The 18,245-nt window shown below is 46.5% G+C and overlaps 1 protein-coding gene across 1 annotated transcript in view; it reads left to right on the top strand.

The window, feature by feature from the left end:
• Positions 1-18,245, top strand: part of LOC140735302 (extracellular serine/threonine protein kinase FAM20C-like) — a 107,755-nt gene that overhangs the window by 72,138 nt on the left and 17,372 nt on the right. The window contains exon 5 of the mRNA XM_073060185.1: positions 16,586-16,678. Coding sequence (XP_072916286.1) covers positions 16,586-16,678 — 93 coding nt within the window. The remainder of the gene's footprint in view (positions 1-16,585; positions 16,679-18,245) is intronic.

An 18,245-nucleotide genomic window follows, 5' to 3' on the forward strand; every position in this document is an offset into this window, starting at 1 on the left:
TCTGCTGCTAAATCTAATGGTCTTATGATCTTATTATATTTAAAGTGTTGATAAGTTTGAGAATAGTAAGGGCATCAGAGGTTATGGGGAGAAGGCAGGAGAATGGGGTTGGGAGGGAAAATAAATCGGCCATGATTGAATGCCAGGGCGGACATGATGAGCCGAGTTGCCTAATTCTGCTCCTATATCTTATGGTATACATTTAAGGTAAGAATTCAAGGGAGATGTGTGGGGCTGTGTGATTATAACAGATTGTCGGGTGTCAGAGATGGTGGTGGAGGCAGATACAACAGATTCAGATTTAGTTACCTCGTGTACATTGAAACATAGTGAAATGTTTTGTGTTAACAACCCACACAAGCAGCAGGTGTACAGGGGGGGCAGCCCGTAAGTGTCGGCTCACATTCCGCTGCCAGCACTGCATGCCCACGGTGTTCAGCAGGACGACACAGGAAATGACAACAACGCAACAACAGAAACGAAACAAAACAACGGGCAGAGCAAGCCCCTCCCCTCCCCTCCCTCGCACCCAGCCACCCATACACAGATGGGCCTTCAACCCCGGAGCAGGCCACCGCTGTGCCTCCTGCTTCCAGTGGACCCACAGACATCGGGCCTCTGACTCCCCCAGTGGACTCGCAAAACCAGGGCGTTGGCGACCGGGCCTCCAGACGCACTGACTTCGGCCTTCGACCTATGGGCTTCAGTCTTCAGTATCAACCCTAGGGCGCACCGATGACGGGACCCTGAACTCGGGGCCTCAGACGGACTCGACAGCTTGCTAGCCCAGAAGGGCACTGGACCTCGTGCCTCCTCCCTCCTTTAGGAGCCTCTCATTTACATGCATGAAGCAACATGGACATTGTGTAGGCAGGAGGGATTAGCTTCGTTAGGCATCTAATTTCCAGTTTAATTACCTCTGCACCATATCGTGGGCTGTAGGGCCTGAGCCTGTCCTATACTGTTACTCATTCTCGGAATCCAGAGAATGCGTCACCAAAGTCTGATCAACCCTTTCATTGAACACAGAGTTAATTCTTCTGTGAATTATAACTTGCAGGGAAAAAAAAACAAAATGGACACATTAATAAGGGAAAGAAGGCAGTTCTTCCCTGAAGTGTTATCTCATTGGCGAATTTGATGCCTTCATTGTTTTAGGAACTGCCTCTTCCCCTCCCTCTTCTGTCAGATTTCTGAGCAATCCCTGAATCCATGTACACTACCTCACGTTTATTTTGCTCTCTTTTTGCACCACTTAAAGTTTTTAATCAAAGTTCAAAGCAAATTTATTGAAGTTATAACAGTGCCGTTTACAACCTTGAAATTCATCTTACATATATATTTCGTATTGCAGTTTATTTTTTTAATTATGTATTGCATTGTACTGCTGCCGCAAAACAACAATTTTCATGACATATGCCGGTGATATTAAACCTGATTCTGACTTTGAAAAATTTAATTAAGCCATACAGTTTGATAAACGGTGCCCTGGTGCAGGACACTGGACATTTCTCCTCAGCAATGTAATTAAATTAAGCCAAATGCCCAGCATTGTGATGGGTTGACTGAATTCAGAATGGCACAGTTACAACCAGTGAATCGCTGTTAGGACGTCCTGGGTTACAGGCTTAAGCTCTGAGTGCCCTGTGGGGTGAGTCTCCTTGCTCGGAGCAGAGTGCTTAACCAGCCTGTATAGTGGCAGACCCACAAACAGTGTGTGGCACCAGAGGGGATAACTTCACTCAGCTTCACCTGCCCCATCACTGAACTGTTCCCACAGCCAATCGACTCACTTTCAAGGACTCTTCATCTCATGTTCTCGATATTTATTGCTTATTCATTTATTAATTTTTTCCCTCTTTTGTATTTGCACAGGTTGTTGTCCTTCTCACATTGGCTGTTTGTCTGTCCTGTTGAATGTAGTCTTCCGTTGAATCTATTGTGCGTTTTCTTGGATTTACTGTGTATGCCCGCAAGAAAACAAAATTCAGAGTTTGTACGTACTTTGATAATAAATTTACTTTGAACGTGAGGGGCGCCAGAGGTTGTGTGCAGGACTGGAGGTGATTTTAGGCCAAGAAACCCCAGAAACAGACATGGATTCCAAGTTAGAGTTACAGAGTTATAAAGCACAGAAACAGGCTCTTCGGCCCCACTGGTCCAGTAACGACGATAAGAGGCTATGTCTTTGAAGGTGGGAGTCCTTGATAATGGATGTTGAGGCAGTGATCGCTGTACGTAGATGTGCTCAGTGGTAGGAGAGGTCCTCCTGTGATGGACTTAGTGTGATAAATAGAGATAAAGATTAGTTTTATTTGCACACGTGCATCAAAACATGCAGTGAAATGCATTGTTTGCATCAAGTCAGATCAGCAGGGATTGTGCTGGGGGCGGGCCGCAAATGTCATCCATGCTGCCAGCACCAGCATGGCATACCCACAACTCACTAACCCTAATTTGTATGCCAGAGCGGACTGGATGGGCTCAATGGCCTGATTCAGCTCCTGTGCCTTATGGTCTTTGGACTCTGGAGGGAAATTGGAGTGCACAGTCTCGGGGGGAAAGAGGGTAGTAAAGAAAAGTGGGTATGCCCTGGATTGGGGGGGGTGGGGTCCTTAACGATGGACGATGCCTTCATGAGGCATTACCTTTTGAATATGTGCTTGTTGGTGGGGAGGCTACTGCCGTGATGGGCCTGGCTGAGTTTACAACCCTCTGCTGCTTTTTACGATCCTGAGCATTGGCGGCTCCACTCCAGACAGTGATGCAACCGGTCAGAATGCCCTCCCCAGTCCCAGTGTGCCTGGCCTCTCAGGCACGGGGCAATCACAACGCTGAACTGCTGGGGTCTCTGACCTGCCCTAACCTTCTGGCTCAAGCTGTGTGGGTCCTGAGCAGAATTTGTACAGAGTCTTTCAAACGCACTCACATTAAAAAGGCGAGACAGACCGAGGGCCCTGTGGGATCCATCCAATATAGAAACAACTCTAATTGTACTTTGGAAGCAAGTGTAAGGGGAATCTTCAGAGCACAAGGACAGACGATTCCAGCTCCCTGGTTGATAAACGATTTCACTTGAATTTCTGAGTTGAGTTATTCTGCTGAGTTGTGAGAAATCAGCCAAAACTGGTGCACCCAATGTTTAATCCTCTGGCTGTCATACCACACCCGGTAATTGTTATTCCATATTTTGCACGCCACCGTTTGACGTTTTTTACATTTTATTGAAGCTAGTCTTTATTTTGAATGTTTTCGCTGTGTAAGGCGATGCTGGAGGTGTCTCCGGTCTGAGTTGCCTGCAATCTCTGATGGTTGGCTTGTGTCCCCCTCAGGCCTCTGACCCCTGCTGTCAGACACCGAGAGGAGACAGGACAACGTTGCTCATTCCTTAGCAACACAGCAGTCTCACATACACACACACACTCACACTAAACCAGATCTATCTATCGATCTCCTCTCTCTCACATACACACACATACGAGATCTATCTATCGATCTCCTCTCTTCTCTCTCACATACACAAACACTCACACACCAGATCTATCTATCTGTCGATCTCCTCTCTCTCTCTCTCTCTCTCTCTCATATACACACACTGGCATACCAGATCTATCTAACTCCTCTCTCTCTCGCTCACTCACTCACAGTCACACAAAACCAGATCTATTGATCTCCTTTCTCTCTGTCTCTCTCTCACTCACACACACTCACGCACACACACACCAGACCTATCTATCAATCTTCTCTCTCTCTCTCTCTCTCTCTCTCTCTCTCTCTCTCTCTCTCTCTCTCTCTCGCTGACTCACTCAGTCACACAAAACCAGATCTATTGATCTCCTCTCTCTCTCTCTCTCTCTCTCTCATATACACACACTGGCATACCAGATCTATCTAACTCCTCTCTCTCTCGCTCACTCACTCACAGTCACACAAAACCAGATCTATTGATCTCCTTTCTCTCTGTCTCTCTCTCACTCACACACACTCACGCACACACACACCAGACCTATCTATCAATCTTCTCTCTCTCTCTCTCTCTCTCTCTCTCTCTCTCTCTCTCTCTCTCTCTCGCTGACTCACTCAGTCACACAAAACCAGATCTATTGATCTCCTTTCTCTCTCTCTCTCTCTCTCTCTCTCTCTCTCTCTCTCTCTCTCTCTCTCTCTCACACACACACACACACAGACCCCTCTTTCTGTATCACTCACTCTCTCATATATACACACTCTCACCTACATATCACACTCAAACACACACCTTCTCTCACACTCCCTCTCATGCACACAGACTCATTAAAATACACAAATAAGTATACACAGACACTCATAAACATGCGCACATATACGTAGGCACACACATACATTTGAACTGAATTGACTATTATTTATATCCTTCACATATATGAGGAGTAAAAATCTTTGTTATGTCTCTGTCTCAATGTGCAATTTGTAGTAATTTATAATAAATATTATGTACAACAGGACAGTTAATATAATGTAGAAATACAGTAGCGTCAGTCTGATGGCCTGGTGGAAGAAGCTGTCCCCGGAGCCTGTTGGCCCTGGCTTTTATGCTGTGGTACCGTTTCCCGGATGGTAGCAGCTGGAACAGTTTGTGGTTGCGGTGACTCAGATCCCCAATGATCCTTTGGGCCCTTTTTACACACCTTTCTTTGTAAATGTCCTGAATCATGGGAAGTTGACATCTACAGATGCGCCGGGTTGTCTGCACCACTCTCTGCAGAGTCCTGCGATTAAGGGAGGTACAGTTCCCATACCAGGCAGTGATGCAGCCAGTCAGGATGCTCTCAATTGTGCCCCTGTAGAAAGTTCTTAGGATTTGGGGGCCCACGCCAAACTTCCTCAACCGTCTGAGGTGAAAGAGGGGCTGTTGTGCCTTTTTCACCACAAACAGGCATACGCACACAAGCACACGAGAGATGCATATGTATATACAGACACATTCAAAAGGGAAGTGTCACAGACACACATTTTCTCCACCTCTGTCTCTCTCAGACACACACATGCAGACGTGAAGGGACAGGACTGGCGTCTGTCTGACCTCAGCCTCTGCTCTGAGTCACTGCAGAGTGCGATCCCGGCTCGCCAGCACCACCCAGTGGCAGGCTGGGAGTCCAGCAGCGTCCGGGTACCGGCGCCCTGGCTGGATGAGGTGAACTCAGTCCGCACATTCCTGGATGGGGTCTGTGCCTTATCACACAGCACTTACACTGACAACTGCTTCCAAAGTCACTCCACTAGTAATTGAAAGGATAAAAAAGCTTACAAAGATTAGCTTTATTTGTCACATCTGTATCAAAACAGATATGCGTAATTTGCTTCAACAACCAACACAGGTGAGGACGTATTGGGGCGACCCACAAGAGTCACGGAGCTTCCGGGGTTAATGCAGCGTGCTAGCAGCTCGCTAACCCTAACCCTTATGTCTTTGGAAAGTGGGAGGAAACCCACATGATCATGGAGAGGGCGCGCTAACTACCAACAGACAGTGACGGGATTCGAACCTTTCTCACCGGCACTGTGACAGTGATATGTTAACTGCAGTTTTACAGCGCACTCATCTCCCAGTCCAACGGTGCCGCTCCGGATTTTAAACTCTACTCTCTGGAATGGGATTAGAACCCGCAGTCGTTTGACTCAGAAGACAGAAGTGCAAACCGCTCCACCCCCAGCTGACACCCAGACCAGAGCTGTCAGTAGTTGATTTAAAGCGTTCACTCACTTTGCAAGCATTTAAGTCCCCACGGTGGAGCAGTTGTTAGGAAACTCGTGTGCTGTGCCAGGGGACGAGCCAGTGGTAAGGAGGCACCAGACAATATTCTCCTCCACCCACCTCAATCAGCAGGGACATGGCTGATAGAGTGGTGTAAGAGACCCCAGTTCAGTCCCCACCTCCTGCGCTGTCTATGTGGAGTTCGCCCTGTGCCCGTCCACGTTTCATCTTCACTACTCTGGCTTCCATAAGACATAAGAGCAGAATCAGGCCATTTGGCCCATCGAGTCTGCTTTTCCTAGTTACCTTTGACATCCTGACTAATTAAGAACCTATCAACGTCTGCTTTAAGTATACCTAACGACGAAGTTTCCACAGCTGTCTGTGGCAATGAACTCCACAGATTCAACACCCATCCCAAAGATGTGCGAGGAAGGAGATTATTTTTTCCACATAGAAGATGTGTTCTTGAATTCTGATATCATTGCTCCACAAATTCAGAATCAGAATCAGGTTTAATATCACCGGCATGTGTCATGAAATTTGTTGTCATGTGGCAGCAATGCAATGCAATGCATAAAAATTTAAAAACCTGGTTTTTTTTAGTAAATTAAGTAAGTGCAAAATGACAAAAGAAATAGTGAGGTAGTGTCCATGGGTTCAGTTAGTTGGTTAAAGTCTGTCCCAGTGCATCAGGTGCTCATGCCGATTTCCGTGGTGTGAAGCGAATGGGACTCCCCTCCCCCGGATAGGACATCAGTCTATCGTGAGGTTAATCCCCAGCATTTTGCCAGTCCATTTGGTGGCCTGGAGCAATGTGTGGTTCAGTGCCTTGCTCAAGGAGACAACACACTGCCTCAGCTGGGGCTCGAACTCACAACCTTCAGATCACTAGTCCAATGCCTTAACCACTTGGCCACACGCCACACATGGGTTCAGTGTCCATTCAGAAATCGGATGGCAAAGGGGAAGAAGCTGTCCCTGAATCTCTGAATGTGTGCCTTCAGGCTTCTGTACCTCCTTCCTGATGGTAACAGTGAGAGGAGAGTACGTCCTGAGAGATGGGGGTCCTTAATGATGGACATCGCCTTTTTGAAGCCTCACTTCTTGAAGATGCCCTGGATACTATGGAGGCTCGTGCCCATACTGAAGCTGACAGACTTGACAACTTTCTGCAGCTTATTTCAATCCTGTGCAGTGCCCCCTCCCCCACCCCCCGCCTGCTAGATGGTGATGCAGTCAGTAAGAACGCTCTCTGGTACATCTGTAGAAATTTGCAAATGTCTTTATGACATACCAAATCTAATAAAACTCCTAATGAAATGTAACTGCTGTCCTGCCTTCTTTGTAATTGCATCAATATATTGGGATCTGGATAAATCCTCAGAAATGTTCTCTTGCCAATGCTACAAATTTATCTTCTGGCACGTTAGTGGGTATGAACTCCTTAAAGACAGTGGTGGGAATTGAACCCTGATTGCTGGCACTGCAAACCTTTGCACTAACCACAGTGCCACCGTGGCCATGGGAAGAGAAAACTTTTGCGTCTTCTGCCATGAAAGGGGGAACAGTTATTACCCTTCAACCATCAGGCTTCCGAACCAACGCGGACAACTTCACTCACCTCAACTCTGAAATGATTCCACAGCCTATGGACTCACTTTCAAAGACTCCACAACTCATGTTTTCAGTATTATGTATTTATTTACTCATTTGTAATAATTGCATATCTTAGTATTTGCACAGAATGTCTTCTGCAAATTGGTTGTCAGTCTTTGTGTGTAGATTTTCACTGATTATTATATTTCTTTATTCTACTGTGAATGCATGTAAAAAAAAATGCATCGCTGGGTAGTGTATGGTGACACATACATACTCCATGGTCCTGGAGAAACGTCATTTCGTTTTTACTGTGTACTGTTCCAGCAGTTTATGGTCGAAATGACAATAAAAAGTGACTTGACTTTGATAATAAATTTACTCTGATCTTTTAAGAAGAGCAAATGACAGGGATGGAAGAAGTCCTTGATTATGTTCGCTGCTACCCGAGGCAGCAGGAAGAGCTGACAGAATCCATGTAGGGGAGGCTGGTTTCGTGAAATTTGGAAGGTTATGGGTCAAACATGGGCAAGTAGGATGACCTTAGATGGCCGCCCAGGTTACCATGGACCATTTGGGCCGAAAGGCCTGTTTCTGTGCTCTGTGACTGTAATTTGGATTCCAAGTCATTTATGGACTCAGGGTCTTGGGCTAATACTGTTTTTTTGTGTGACTGCATTTTACTGATGTCTTATATTTGCTATATGTACCCTTGTGCTGTGTATGATTGTTGGTACTGTGTTTTGTACATTGGACCCCGGAGTAACGCTATTTCAGACAGACAGACATACTTTATTGATCCCGAGGGAAATTGGGTCTCGTGCTGTATTCATGGGTGTCCATGTATGGTTGAGTGACAATTAAACTTGAACTTGAAACTATCTAAGGGGTTATGTGGCCTACAATCACCTTCAGTTCTGCATACAGTCTCTGGTCCCCCTCCCTCACAGGAGCTTGGTGCCACGCACTGTTTGTGGGTCTGCCGCTATACGGGCTGGTTAAGCACTCTGCCGTGAGCAAGGAGACTCACCCCACAGGGCATTCGGAACCAGGAGATTGAAGCACACAGGTTCCTGAGGTTCCCACACAGTCTGGATGTGGAGAGGAGGATATTTCAGGAGAGAATCCTGAGGCTCTCGATGGGCTCGATGTGGAGAGGATACAAGATTGTTTAATGTCATTTCCAGTACACAAGTGTAAAGGAGGCCAAAATAATTGCTACTCCAGATCTGATTCAGGACTAAAAAAAAAACACGATAATTTAATAATATAAACATGAGAAAGTCTGCCGATGCTGGAAATCCAGAGCAACACACACAAAACACGGGAGGAACTCAGCAAATCAGAGAGCGTCTGTGGAAATGAACACACAGAAGACGCTTTGGACCGAGGCCCTTCTTCAGAACTGGAAAGGAAGGGGGAAGAGGCCAGAATGAAAAGGTGGGGAGAGGGGAAGGAGGACTGGCTGGGTGGTGATAGGTGAAGCCAGGTGGGTAGGAAAGGTAAGGGGTTAAAGAGGAGAGTGAAGAGAAATATAAGTACATTGGATAGCCTATACAGAGATCGATTGTATATCCATAAAGTGACAACGGGCACAGGCTTGTACATTGGATGACAGGAAATGATAAAGCAGTAATCATGGGGCATGTGGAGGAGTGGGTAGTGGGCAGAGATGTTGATCAGCCTCACTGTTTTTGAGTCTGGTGATCCTGGTGTGGATGCTACGTAGCGTCCTCCCTGATGGGAGTGGGGCACACAGTCCGCGAGAAGGGTAGATGAGATTCTACATGATATTGCCGGCCTTATTCCTGACCCGTTTCTGTATATATGCCCGTGGTGGGGAATAGGCTGGTGCTGGTGATGTGTTGGTTAGTTCCTGGTCAGCTGCAAGGTAGATTGATTGAGGCAGATGCAGTAGGAGCACTTGGATAGGGGCAGGACTTCGAGTGATCTGGGCCAAGCACAGGACATGGGGACTAGCTGGTTGTGCTCTGTGGTCAGCATGGATCGATGGGCCGAAGGGTCTGTTTCTGAGATGTTGTTGCTCCATGACTCTATAGCACATTGAAAGCTAAAGTAGAGGAAGAGGCCCTTTGGCCCATTATGACTGTTCTGACCATGATCCCAATTTAAACCACAGCACTTCTGCCTGAACATAGTCCATCTTCATCCACTCACTGCCTGTTCATGTGTCTGTCTAAATGCCCCTTAAAGTGACTCAAGAAGGTAGCATCCATCATTAAGGACCCTCACTAATCTGGTCATGCCTTCTTCTCATTACTACCACAAAGGAGGAGGTATAGGAGCCTGAAGACACGCATGCAATGTTCTCCACCATTGGATTTCCGAACGGGCAACAGGCCCATGAATGCTAACTCGCTATTTGTCTTTTGCGCGATTTGTTTATTCACTTGTTTGTTTGTTTAGAGATGCAGCGCGGAACACCCAGCAACCCCACCCCCCCGATTTAACCCTCACTTAACCACAGGACAACGACCAATTAACCTACAACTGGTCCGTCTTTGGAATGTGGGAGGAAACCGGAGCCCCCGGACGAAACCCACACTCTCGTGGGAAGGACATACAAACTTCTGTCAGATGGCATTGGAATTGAACTCTGAACTGCACTGCCCCGAGTTGTAATAGCGTCGCACTATCCGCACGCTGCTCTTCTACGATTTGGTTCAGTTCTGCGTCTTTGTACCGTGTTCCTTTTGAATTAGAATATTTAATCAGTGTATTTATGTAGAGATACTTACTGAATTTTACTGTAACTTACAGTAATTTTTGCGCTGTACTGCCAGGCTTGGCAGTGTACTGCTGCCACAGAACAACAATTTGCATGTCATATGTTTATAGCTGGGGTGCCTGAGACTTTTACACAGTGCTGTATTTGTCAATGTGGAGTGGAGAACAAGATTGTAAATCTGGGCGGAGCAAAGGATGTTGGGAATGGTGAGGGTGGGGCGACATGGGAGGGGTGTAGGACGGGTGGCAGAGAAGGAGTGCCAGAGGTGGGGGGGGGGGGCAGTGGCATGGGTGTAAACACATCACGCGCTGAGACACCAGGCAAGGTCAAATGATTCCAAACAATTGGTTTATCAGTCATTACAGAATGTCTCTCTGGTGCTTCCCACTCCCTCCCCTCTCCCTTCCTCTTTTCCCAACCCTGATTCCCCTCTCCCTGCCTCCTTCCCACTCTCAGTCCACAACAGAGACCCATATCAGAATCAGGTTTATCATCACTCACATGTGTCATGAAATTAGCTCTTTTTGGGGGGCAGCGGTACAGTGCAATACATAAGATTACTAGAGTGCTGTGTAAAAGTCTCAGGCAACCCTAGCTGTACATACAGTATGTGCCTAAAACTTTTTCACAGTACTGTGTGTCAGTGATTCTAATTCCGGCTCTTCTGAACAATGACAGATGGGATTTACTGCTGACAGATGTGAAGCAATGGACTTGGAAAGGTTAAGTGGGCTAGGACATGCACAGTAAATGGCAAGACCCCAGGGAGCGTTGATGAACAGAGGGAGCTTGAGGTGTCTGAAAGTAGCAGCATGTAGGTAGGGTAGTGAAGAGCGCATATTAACATATATTTTAAATATCTTGAAGGTTTCAACCTTCAGTGACTGCGACAGAGTACAAGAGCAGGGACAACCTGTTACAGTTGGTTAAGCCACACCTGTAATGTTGTGTGGAGTTAGAGTCATAGATTAATACAGGCCCTTCAGCCTATCTAGCCCATGCCAACCATGGTGCCCAGCAAGGTAATACCACTTTCCCATGTTAGGCCCATGATGCACCATCAATAACTCACGCCGAGACTTAGGAAGTGAGATATCGGCTTTTATTGACTGAAGAACAACACTACATCCTGGGGAAAATGAGGGAGAGCAGCAGGCCACAGTCGCCTTTATACAGGGGTCTGTGGGAGGAGCCACAGGGGTAGTCAGCAGGGTCTTGGGAGGAGCCACAGGAGCAGTCAGACAGGTATATCTAGTTCACCACAGCCCATATCCCTCCACAGCACAGTAGTGTGGTGGCTAGCACAGCGCTTTAAAGTACAAGCAACCCAGGCTCATTTCCTGCTGCTGCCTGTAATGAGTTGGTACATTCACCCCACGACCGCGTGGTTTTCCTCCCACAGTACAAAGGCATACTGGTTAGTAGGTTAATTGGTCATTATAAATTGTCCTGTAATTCGACTCTGACCAAATTGGGGAAATTGCTGGGCAGCGCAGCTTGAAGGGAAAGAAGGGCCTATTCTGCGGAGTATCTCAATACAAATAAATAAACCCCTCCCATCTAAATGTTTTGAATGTTGCTATTGGTACCTGCCTCAACCATTTTCTCTGACAGCTCAATCCATATATGCACCGATCTCTGAGGAATTTCACACACACCCTCCACACAGGCCCATTTTAAATCTTCACCCTTTTGTCTTAAACCGATACCCTCGGTTTTTGGCTTCCTTTCCCTGGGAAAAAGACTGTGCATTCACCCTATCTATGGCCCTCATGATTTAACGAACCCCTCTGGTCGCCCCTCGGCCTCCTATATTCCGAGGAATAAGGCCCCGGCCTGTGCAACCTCTCTCTATAACCAAGGCCCAGGAGCCCTGGCAGCATCCTCTGCATTCTTTCCAGATGAACGATGTTCCTTTATCACTGTTCCGTTCACGCTGCTGTAGAATGTGGGTGGTGAGGGTGGAGCAGAGATCCAGCTCAATGCAGGGTTTCGACCTGAAACATCGGCATTTCCTTTCCCTCCACAGATATCGCTTGGAGTTGTTCCAGCTATTTTTTTCTTTCACAGCAGAAACAGCCTCCCCCACCCCCCCCCCCACCTGGGTTCACCAGCAGTCACTCATCACCTACCGGTTTCTATTCCCATTCCAACATGTCAGTCCATGGGCTCGCCTACTGTCACGATGAGGACACTCAAGTTGCAGGAGCAACACCTCATATTCCGTCTGGTTAGCCTCCAATAATTTCTCTCCCCTCCCTCTTTCTTTTTCCATTTCCCATCCCGGCTCACGTCTCACCCTTTCTCTTCTCACCTACCCATCATGTCCCCCTGGTTCACCTCCTCCTTCCCTTTCTCCCATGGTCCACTCTCCTGTCCTATCAGCTTCAGCCTTCACCTATTCCACCTGTCACCTGCCAGCTTCATACTTTAACCCCATTCCACCTCCCACCCATTTCCCCCTCACCTGGTCTCACCTATCGCCTGCCAGCTTCATACTTTAACCCCATTCCAGCACCGACCCACCTTCCCCCTCACCTGGTCTCACCTATCGCCTGCCAGCTTCTACCCCTTCTCCTTCCTCTAGCTGGCTATTCTGACCTCTTTAACCTTCCTTTCCATCCTTGTGAAGGGTCTCGGCCGCGAAACGTTGACTGTTTTTTTCCCTCTCTATGGACGCTGTCTGACCTGCTGAGTTCCTCCAGCGTTTTATGTGTGTTGCTTCATTTGTTTTTCTGCTGAAGATTCCGGTCTCTTGTGTTTCTGCGAGGATGTTAACCCGGGGAGGAGCATTTCAGTTTAAGGAGAGATGGGATAGACTGGGTTTCTTTTCCATGGGGTGGAAGGGATGCATGACAGAGTTACGTAAAATTATGAGGGAGATACGTAGGTATAGCATGAAATGAACGAGAAGTTTGGTGCTCAGGTTGTTTGCCAAGCCTGGAGATTTGGTCACAAGTGTTTCATCACTAGACGAGGTGCACACCTGAGTGTGGGTTTTGCCGAGTTCTTGTGTTTATCTGGGTCTGAGTCATTGATCTGGTTGGTCGACTGTGACACGAACAACGGTCTTACCAATGGCCCAATGGTTCAGTTAGCAGGGTTCAATGCTTTAGAAAGCCTCAGGGTCATGATAGAAGAAAGGACTATTTCTGTGCTGAATCTGAAGTTGGGGGGGGGGATAGGGCAGGGTCACAGCTTAAAATTAAGGGATCCCAATTTAAGACATAGCTTAGCAAGATCGCATATCTTTGGAACTCAGGATGTCACATGTGTAAGGAAGAGGCGGAAGGATTCGTGAAAATCATGAGGATGAGAGGTGGGCGGGAACGCAGAGCTGAGGTTGCAACTGGATCAGCCGTGACTTGATTGGATATTGCAGAAGGTTCAAGGATCTATGTGGCTCCCTGCTATTTCCTGAGCGAAGTTTGGATAAGTACATGGATGGGAGGGGTTTAGAGGGATATGGTCCAGGTGCTGTTAGACGGGACTAGGCAGAAGATTGGATCAGTATGCTCTAGATGGGCTTAGGGGCCTGTTCCTATGCTGTAGGGTTCTGTGACTCTATCTGCAACTGCCTCTGGCTCCCAGCTTCCAACTATGGTTCAGATTTTAGTCGCATTAAGACATGTGTGGGTGACCCCGAACCGCACCGGAAAGCAGGAACTGTTTTGTTCAGCAAGAAATTGTATATTTGCATTCTGCTAATAGAAAACTCCGTTTCAATAACTTTGTCAGAAAATGGTCATCTCTCATCTCTGCCATGTCCCTCATCGCGCTCGTTCCACTACATTAATTTACAAACCCCCGAATTATCAGAGCAATTCCGACCTCTCCCGGTGAGTTGCTGCTACTGGCAACTCCGGTTGCGAAGTTGGCATTTGAGCCTCATCATTATCACACAGAAAGGTCGTCGAAGTGAATTTATTATCAAAGTACGCATGTGTCACCATGTCCTACCCTGAGATTCACTTTCTTGCAGGCATCCACAGGAAAGTACAATTTCTAAAGACTGTCCAAAAACAAAGACTGACTAATAACCATTGTGCAAAAGAAGACAAATAATGAAAGTAAAAAAATAAAATAATAATACTGAGGACATGGGTTGTGGAGTCCTTGAAAGTGAGTCCAGAGGTTGCAGGGAGGAGGTACAGAAGCCTGAAGGCACACACTCAACATTTCAGGAACAGCTTCTTCCCCTCTACCATCCTCGTTCTAAATGGATATTGAACCCATGAACACTACCTCACTACTTGTTGAATTTAACTATATATATATTTACTGTAATTCACAGTTTTTCTTGTTATGTATTGCAATGTATTGCAGTCCATTACAACAAATTTCATAACATCTAGAAACACACAAAATAGGTGCAGGAGTAGGCCATTCGGCCCTTCGAGCCTGCACCGCCGTTCAGTATGATCATGGCTGATCATCCAACTCAGAACCCTGTACCTGCTTTCTCTCCATACCCCCGATCCCTTTAGCCACAAGGGCCATATCTAACTTATCTACTGGTGATATTAAACCTGGTCCTGACCTGTTCAGTGTTGAGATGAGTGAAGTTAGCCACACTGGTTCAGGAGCCTGTTGGTTGAAGGGTAATAACTGTTCCTGAGCCTGGTGGTGTGGGATCTAAGGCAAGTACACCTCCCTCCTTCTGAATGGTAGTAGTGAGAAGAGAGCATGGCCTGGATGCTGCATTTATAATCTCATTGACACCAGCCTTTGTTCCCTCCGTCAGGGAATAAACTGCTCTTTTCCTTAAGGAAGAGCCTGGGTGGCTTTTACCTTATGCAGGGGGCGGTGTGCTTAGCTCCCTGCTCTACTCTCTTTACACTTATGGCCGTGTGGCTAAATAGAGCTTCAATGTCATATTTAAGTTCGCTGACGACACCACTTTCATCGGCAGAATCAAAGGGGGTGATAAATCAGCATACAGGAAGGAGATTGAAAATCTGGCTGAGTGGTGCCACAACATCAACCATTTACTCCATGTCAGCAAGACCCAGGAGCTGATTATTAACCTCAGGAGGAGGAAACCAGAGGTCCATGAGCCAGTCCTCGTTGGAGGATCAGAGGTCAGCACCTTTAAATTCCTCTGTGTTGTCATTTCGGAGGACCTGTCCTGGGCTCAGCATGTAAGAGCAATTATGAAGAAAACACTGTAGCTCCTCTGTTTTATTAGGAGTTGTGAAGATTCAGCATGCCATTAAAACTTTGACTAACTTCTATAGATATGTGGTGTAGAGTATATTGACTGGCTGCATCACACTCTGGTAAGGAAACACCAAAACCCTTGAATGGAAAGTCCTACAAAAAGTAGTGGATATGGCCCAGTCCGTCACAGGTAAAGCCCTCCCCACCGCTGAGCAGCATTGTTACAGGAAAATGGCATCCATCTTCAGGAACCCCACCACTCAGGACACGCTCTCAACTTGCTGCTGCCATCAGGAAGAAGGTACAGGAGCCTCTGGACTCACTCCACCAGTTTCAGAAACAGTTACTATCCCTCAGCCACCAGGCTCTTGAACCAAAGGGGATAACTTCACTCAACTTCACTTGCCCCATCATTGAATTGCTCCCACAACCTCTGGGCTCACTTTCAAGGTCTCTTCATCTCAGGTTCTCGATATTTATTGCTTATTTATTTATTATTATTATCGTCATCCTTATTTCATTCTTTTCATATTTGCACTGTTTGTGTCTTTTGCACACTGGCTGAATGCCCAAGTTAATGTGGTCTTCCATTGATTCCATTATGCCTATTATTCTGTTATGGATTTATTGAGTATGCCCACAAATAATGAATCTCAGGGTTGTGTATGGTGACGTATACGTATACACCATATACGTATGGTGACGTATATAATCTCAGGGTTATGTATAGTGCTGTGTAAAAATCTTAGGCACCATAGCTAGATATATGTGCCTAAGGCTTTTGCACAGTACGTACTGTCTTGTCAACGTGGAGTGGAGAGCGAGTTTGTAAGTCTGGGGGAGCAAAGGATGTTGGGAATGGTGAGGGTGGAGGGGTGTGGGACAGGTAGCAGAGGAGGAGTGCCAGAGGTGAGGGTGGCGCGAGTGCAGCCACACCCAGTCCTGAGACAGCAGGCACGGACATTTGATTTCAAACAACTGGTTTATTGATCATTACAGAATCTCTCTCTGGTGCTTCCTGCTCCTTCCTCACTCCCTTCCCATTTTCCCATCTATGATTCCCCTCTCCCTGCCCCCTTCCCACTCTCAGTCCACGACAGAGACCCATATCAGAACCAGGTTTACCATCACTCACATATGTCATGTTTTTTTAAAATTTTGCAGCAGCAGTACAGTGTCATATGTAAAATTGCCACAGCACTGTGCAGAAGTCTTAGGCACCATAGCTTTTGCCCAGTACTGTATGTACTTTGATAATAAATTTACTTTTCAAACTTTTAGTAAAAGTAAACAGAGTCTTCTGCCAACAGACAAGTCTCGTTAAACCTTAGTGTTTTTTCCAGGCAAACCAGGGAGCAGGAGACTCCTCCCGACTTCTTCTACTTCTCCGACTATGAGAGACACAACTCGGAGATTGCTGCCTTCCATCTAGACCGGTAAGACTTCCGCACCTAGCACAGTACAGCACAGGAACAACCCTTTCGACCACAAATCCCTTCTAGGTTCATACAACATCGAAACGAAAACACTCCAGCACAGTACAGGCCCTTCAGCCCTCAATGTTGTGCCGACCCTTTAATCTACTCTAAGATCAATCTAACTCTTTCCTCCCACATAGCCCCCCATTTTTCTATCATCTATGTGCATATCGAAGAGTTTCTTAAATGTCGTTGATGTACCTGGCTCTATCACTGCCCCTAGTAGAGTGTTACTCACATCCAACACTGCGTAAAAAACCTACCTCTGACATCTCCTCTATGCTTTCCTCCAATCAGCATTAAATTATGAGCAAGACAGCCAAAATGCTGGAGGAACTCAGCAGGACAGGAAGCATCTCTGGAAATGAACAAACAGTTGATGTTTCAGGCCGAGACCCTTCTTTAGGATTGAACCATCATCTGTTTATTCCCCTCCATAGACGCTGCCTGAGCTGGTGAGTTCCTCCAGCATTTTGTGTGTGTTGTTCTAATTTCCAGCATCTGCAGAATCTCATGTTCACCTTAAAATTGTGCACCTTGGTGCACCTTAAAATTTTTCCATCCTGGGGAAAATAATCTCCGGATGTCCACTCGACCTTTGCCTCTTAACATCTTGTACACCTCTATCAAGTCACTTTTCATCCTCCTTCACTCCAAAAAGAAGAGTCCTAGTTTGCACACCCTATCCTCATAAGGTATGCTCTCTAATCCAGGCAGCATCTCCCTCCATTCCCTGCACCTTCATGTACCTATCGGAAAGCCTCTTAAATGCCATTATCACATCTGTTTCCACCATTACCCTTGGCAGCCCATTGCTGCCCCCAACACCTTCTGTGTAAAAACCTTTTCCTGCAATATCTGTAATCTTTACCCCTCTTAACTTTGGTGGATATTCACCACTTGTTGCCATTTCTACCTGGGAGAAAGATTCTATACTTTTCATAGTTCTATCACCTTCTGCGAGGTTTCTCCTCAGCCTTTGATGATCTGAAGAAAACAGCTCAAGTTTAGAGCCATAGAAAAGTACAGCACAGAACCAGACCCTTCATCCCCTCTAGTCCGTGCTGAACCATTTAAACTGCCTATTACCATCAACCTGCACCAGGACCAAAGCCCTCCATAACCCTACCATCCATGTACCTATCCAGACTTATTTTAAACATTGACATCGAGCTTGCATACGCCACTTGCACTGGGAGCTCGTTCCACACTCTCATAAACCTGAGTGAAGACGTTTCTCCTCATGCTCCCCTTAAATGTTTCACCTTTCACCCTTAACCCATGACCTCTGGTTGTAGTCCCACCCAACCTCGGTGGAAAAAGTCTGCTTGCATTTACCCTAGCTACACCTCTCATAACTTTGTGTACCTCTGTTGAATCTTCCCTCAATCTGGTACATTCCAAGCAATAAAGTCCTAACCTAATCAATCTTTCCTTCTAACTCAGGCCTTCTAGTCCCGATAACATCCTTGTAGATTTTCTCTGTACTCTTTCAACCTTATTTACATCTTTCCTGTAGGTGAGT

Source organism: Hemitrygon akajei, chromosome 11 (genome assembly GCF_048418815.1).
Source record: "Hemitrygon akajei chromosome 11, sHemAka1.3, whole genome shotgun sequence".
In the NCBI taxonomy this organism is placed as follows: domain Eukaryota; kingdom Metazoa; phylum Chordata; class Chondrichthyes; order Myliobatiformes; family Dasyatidae; genus Hemitrygon; species Hemitrygon akajei.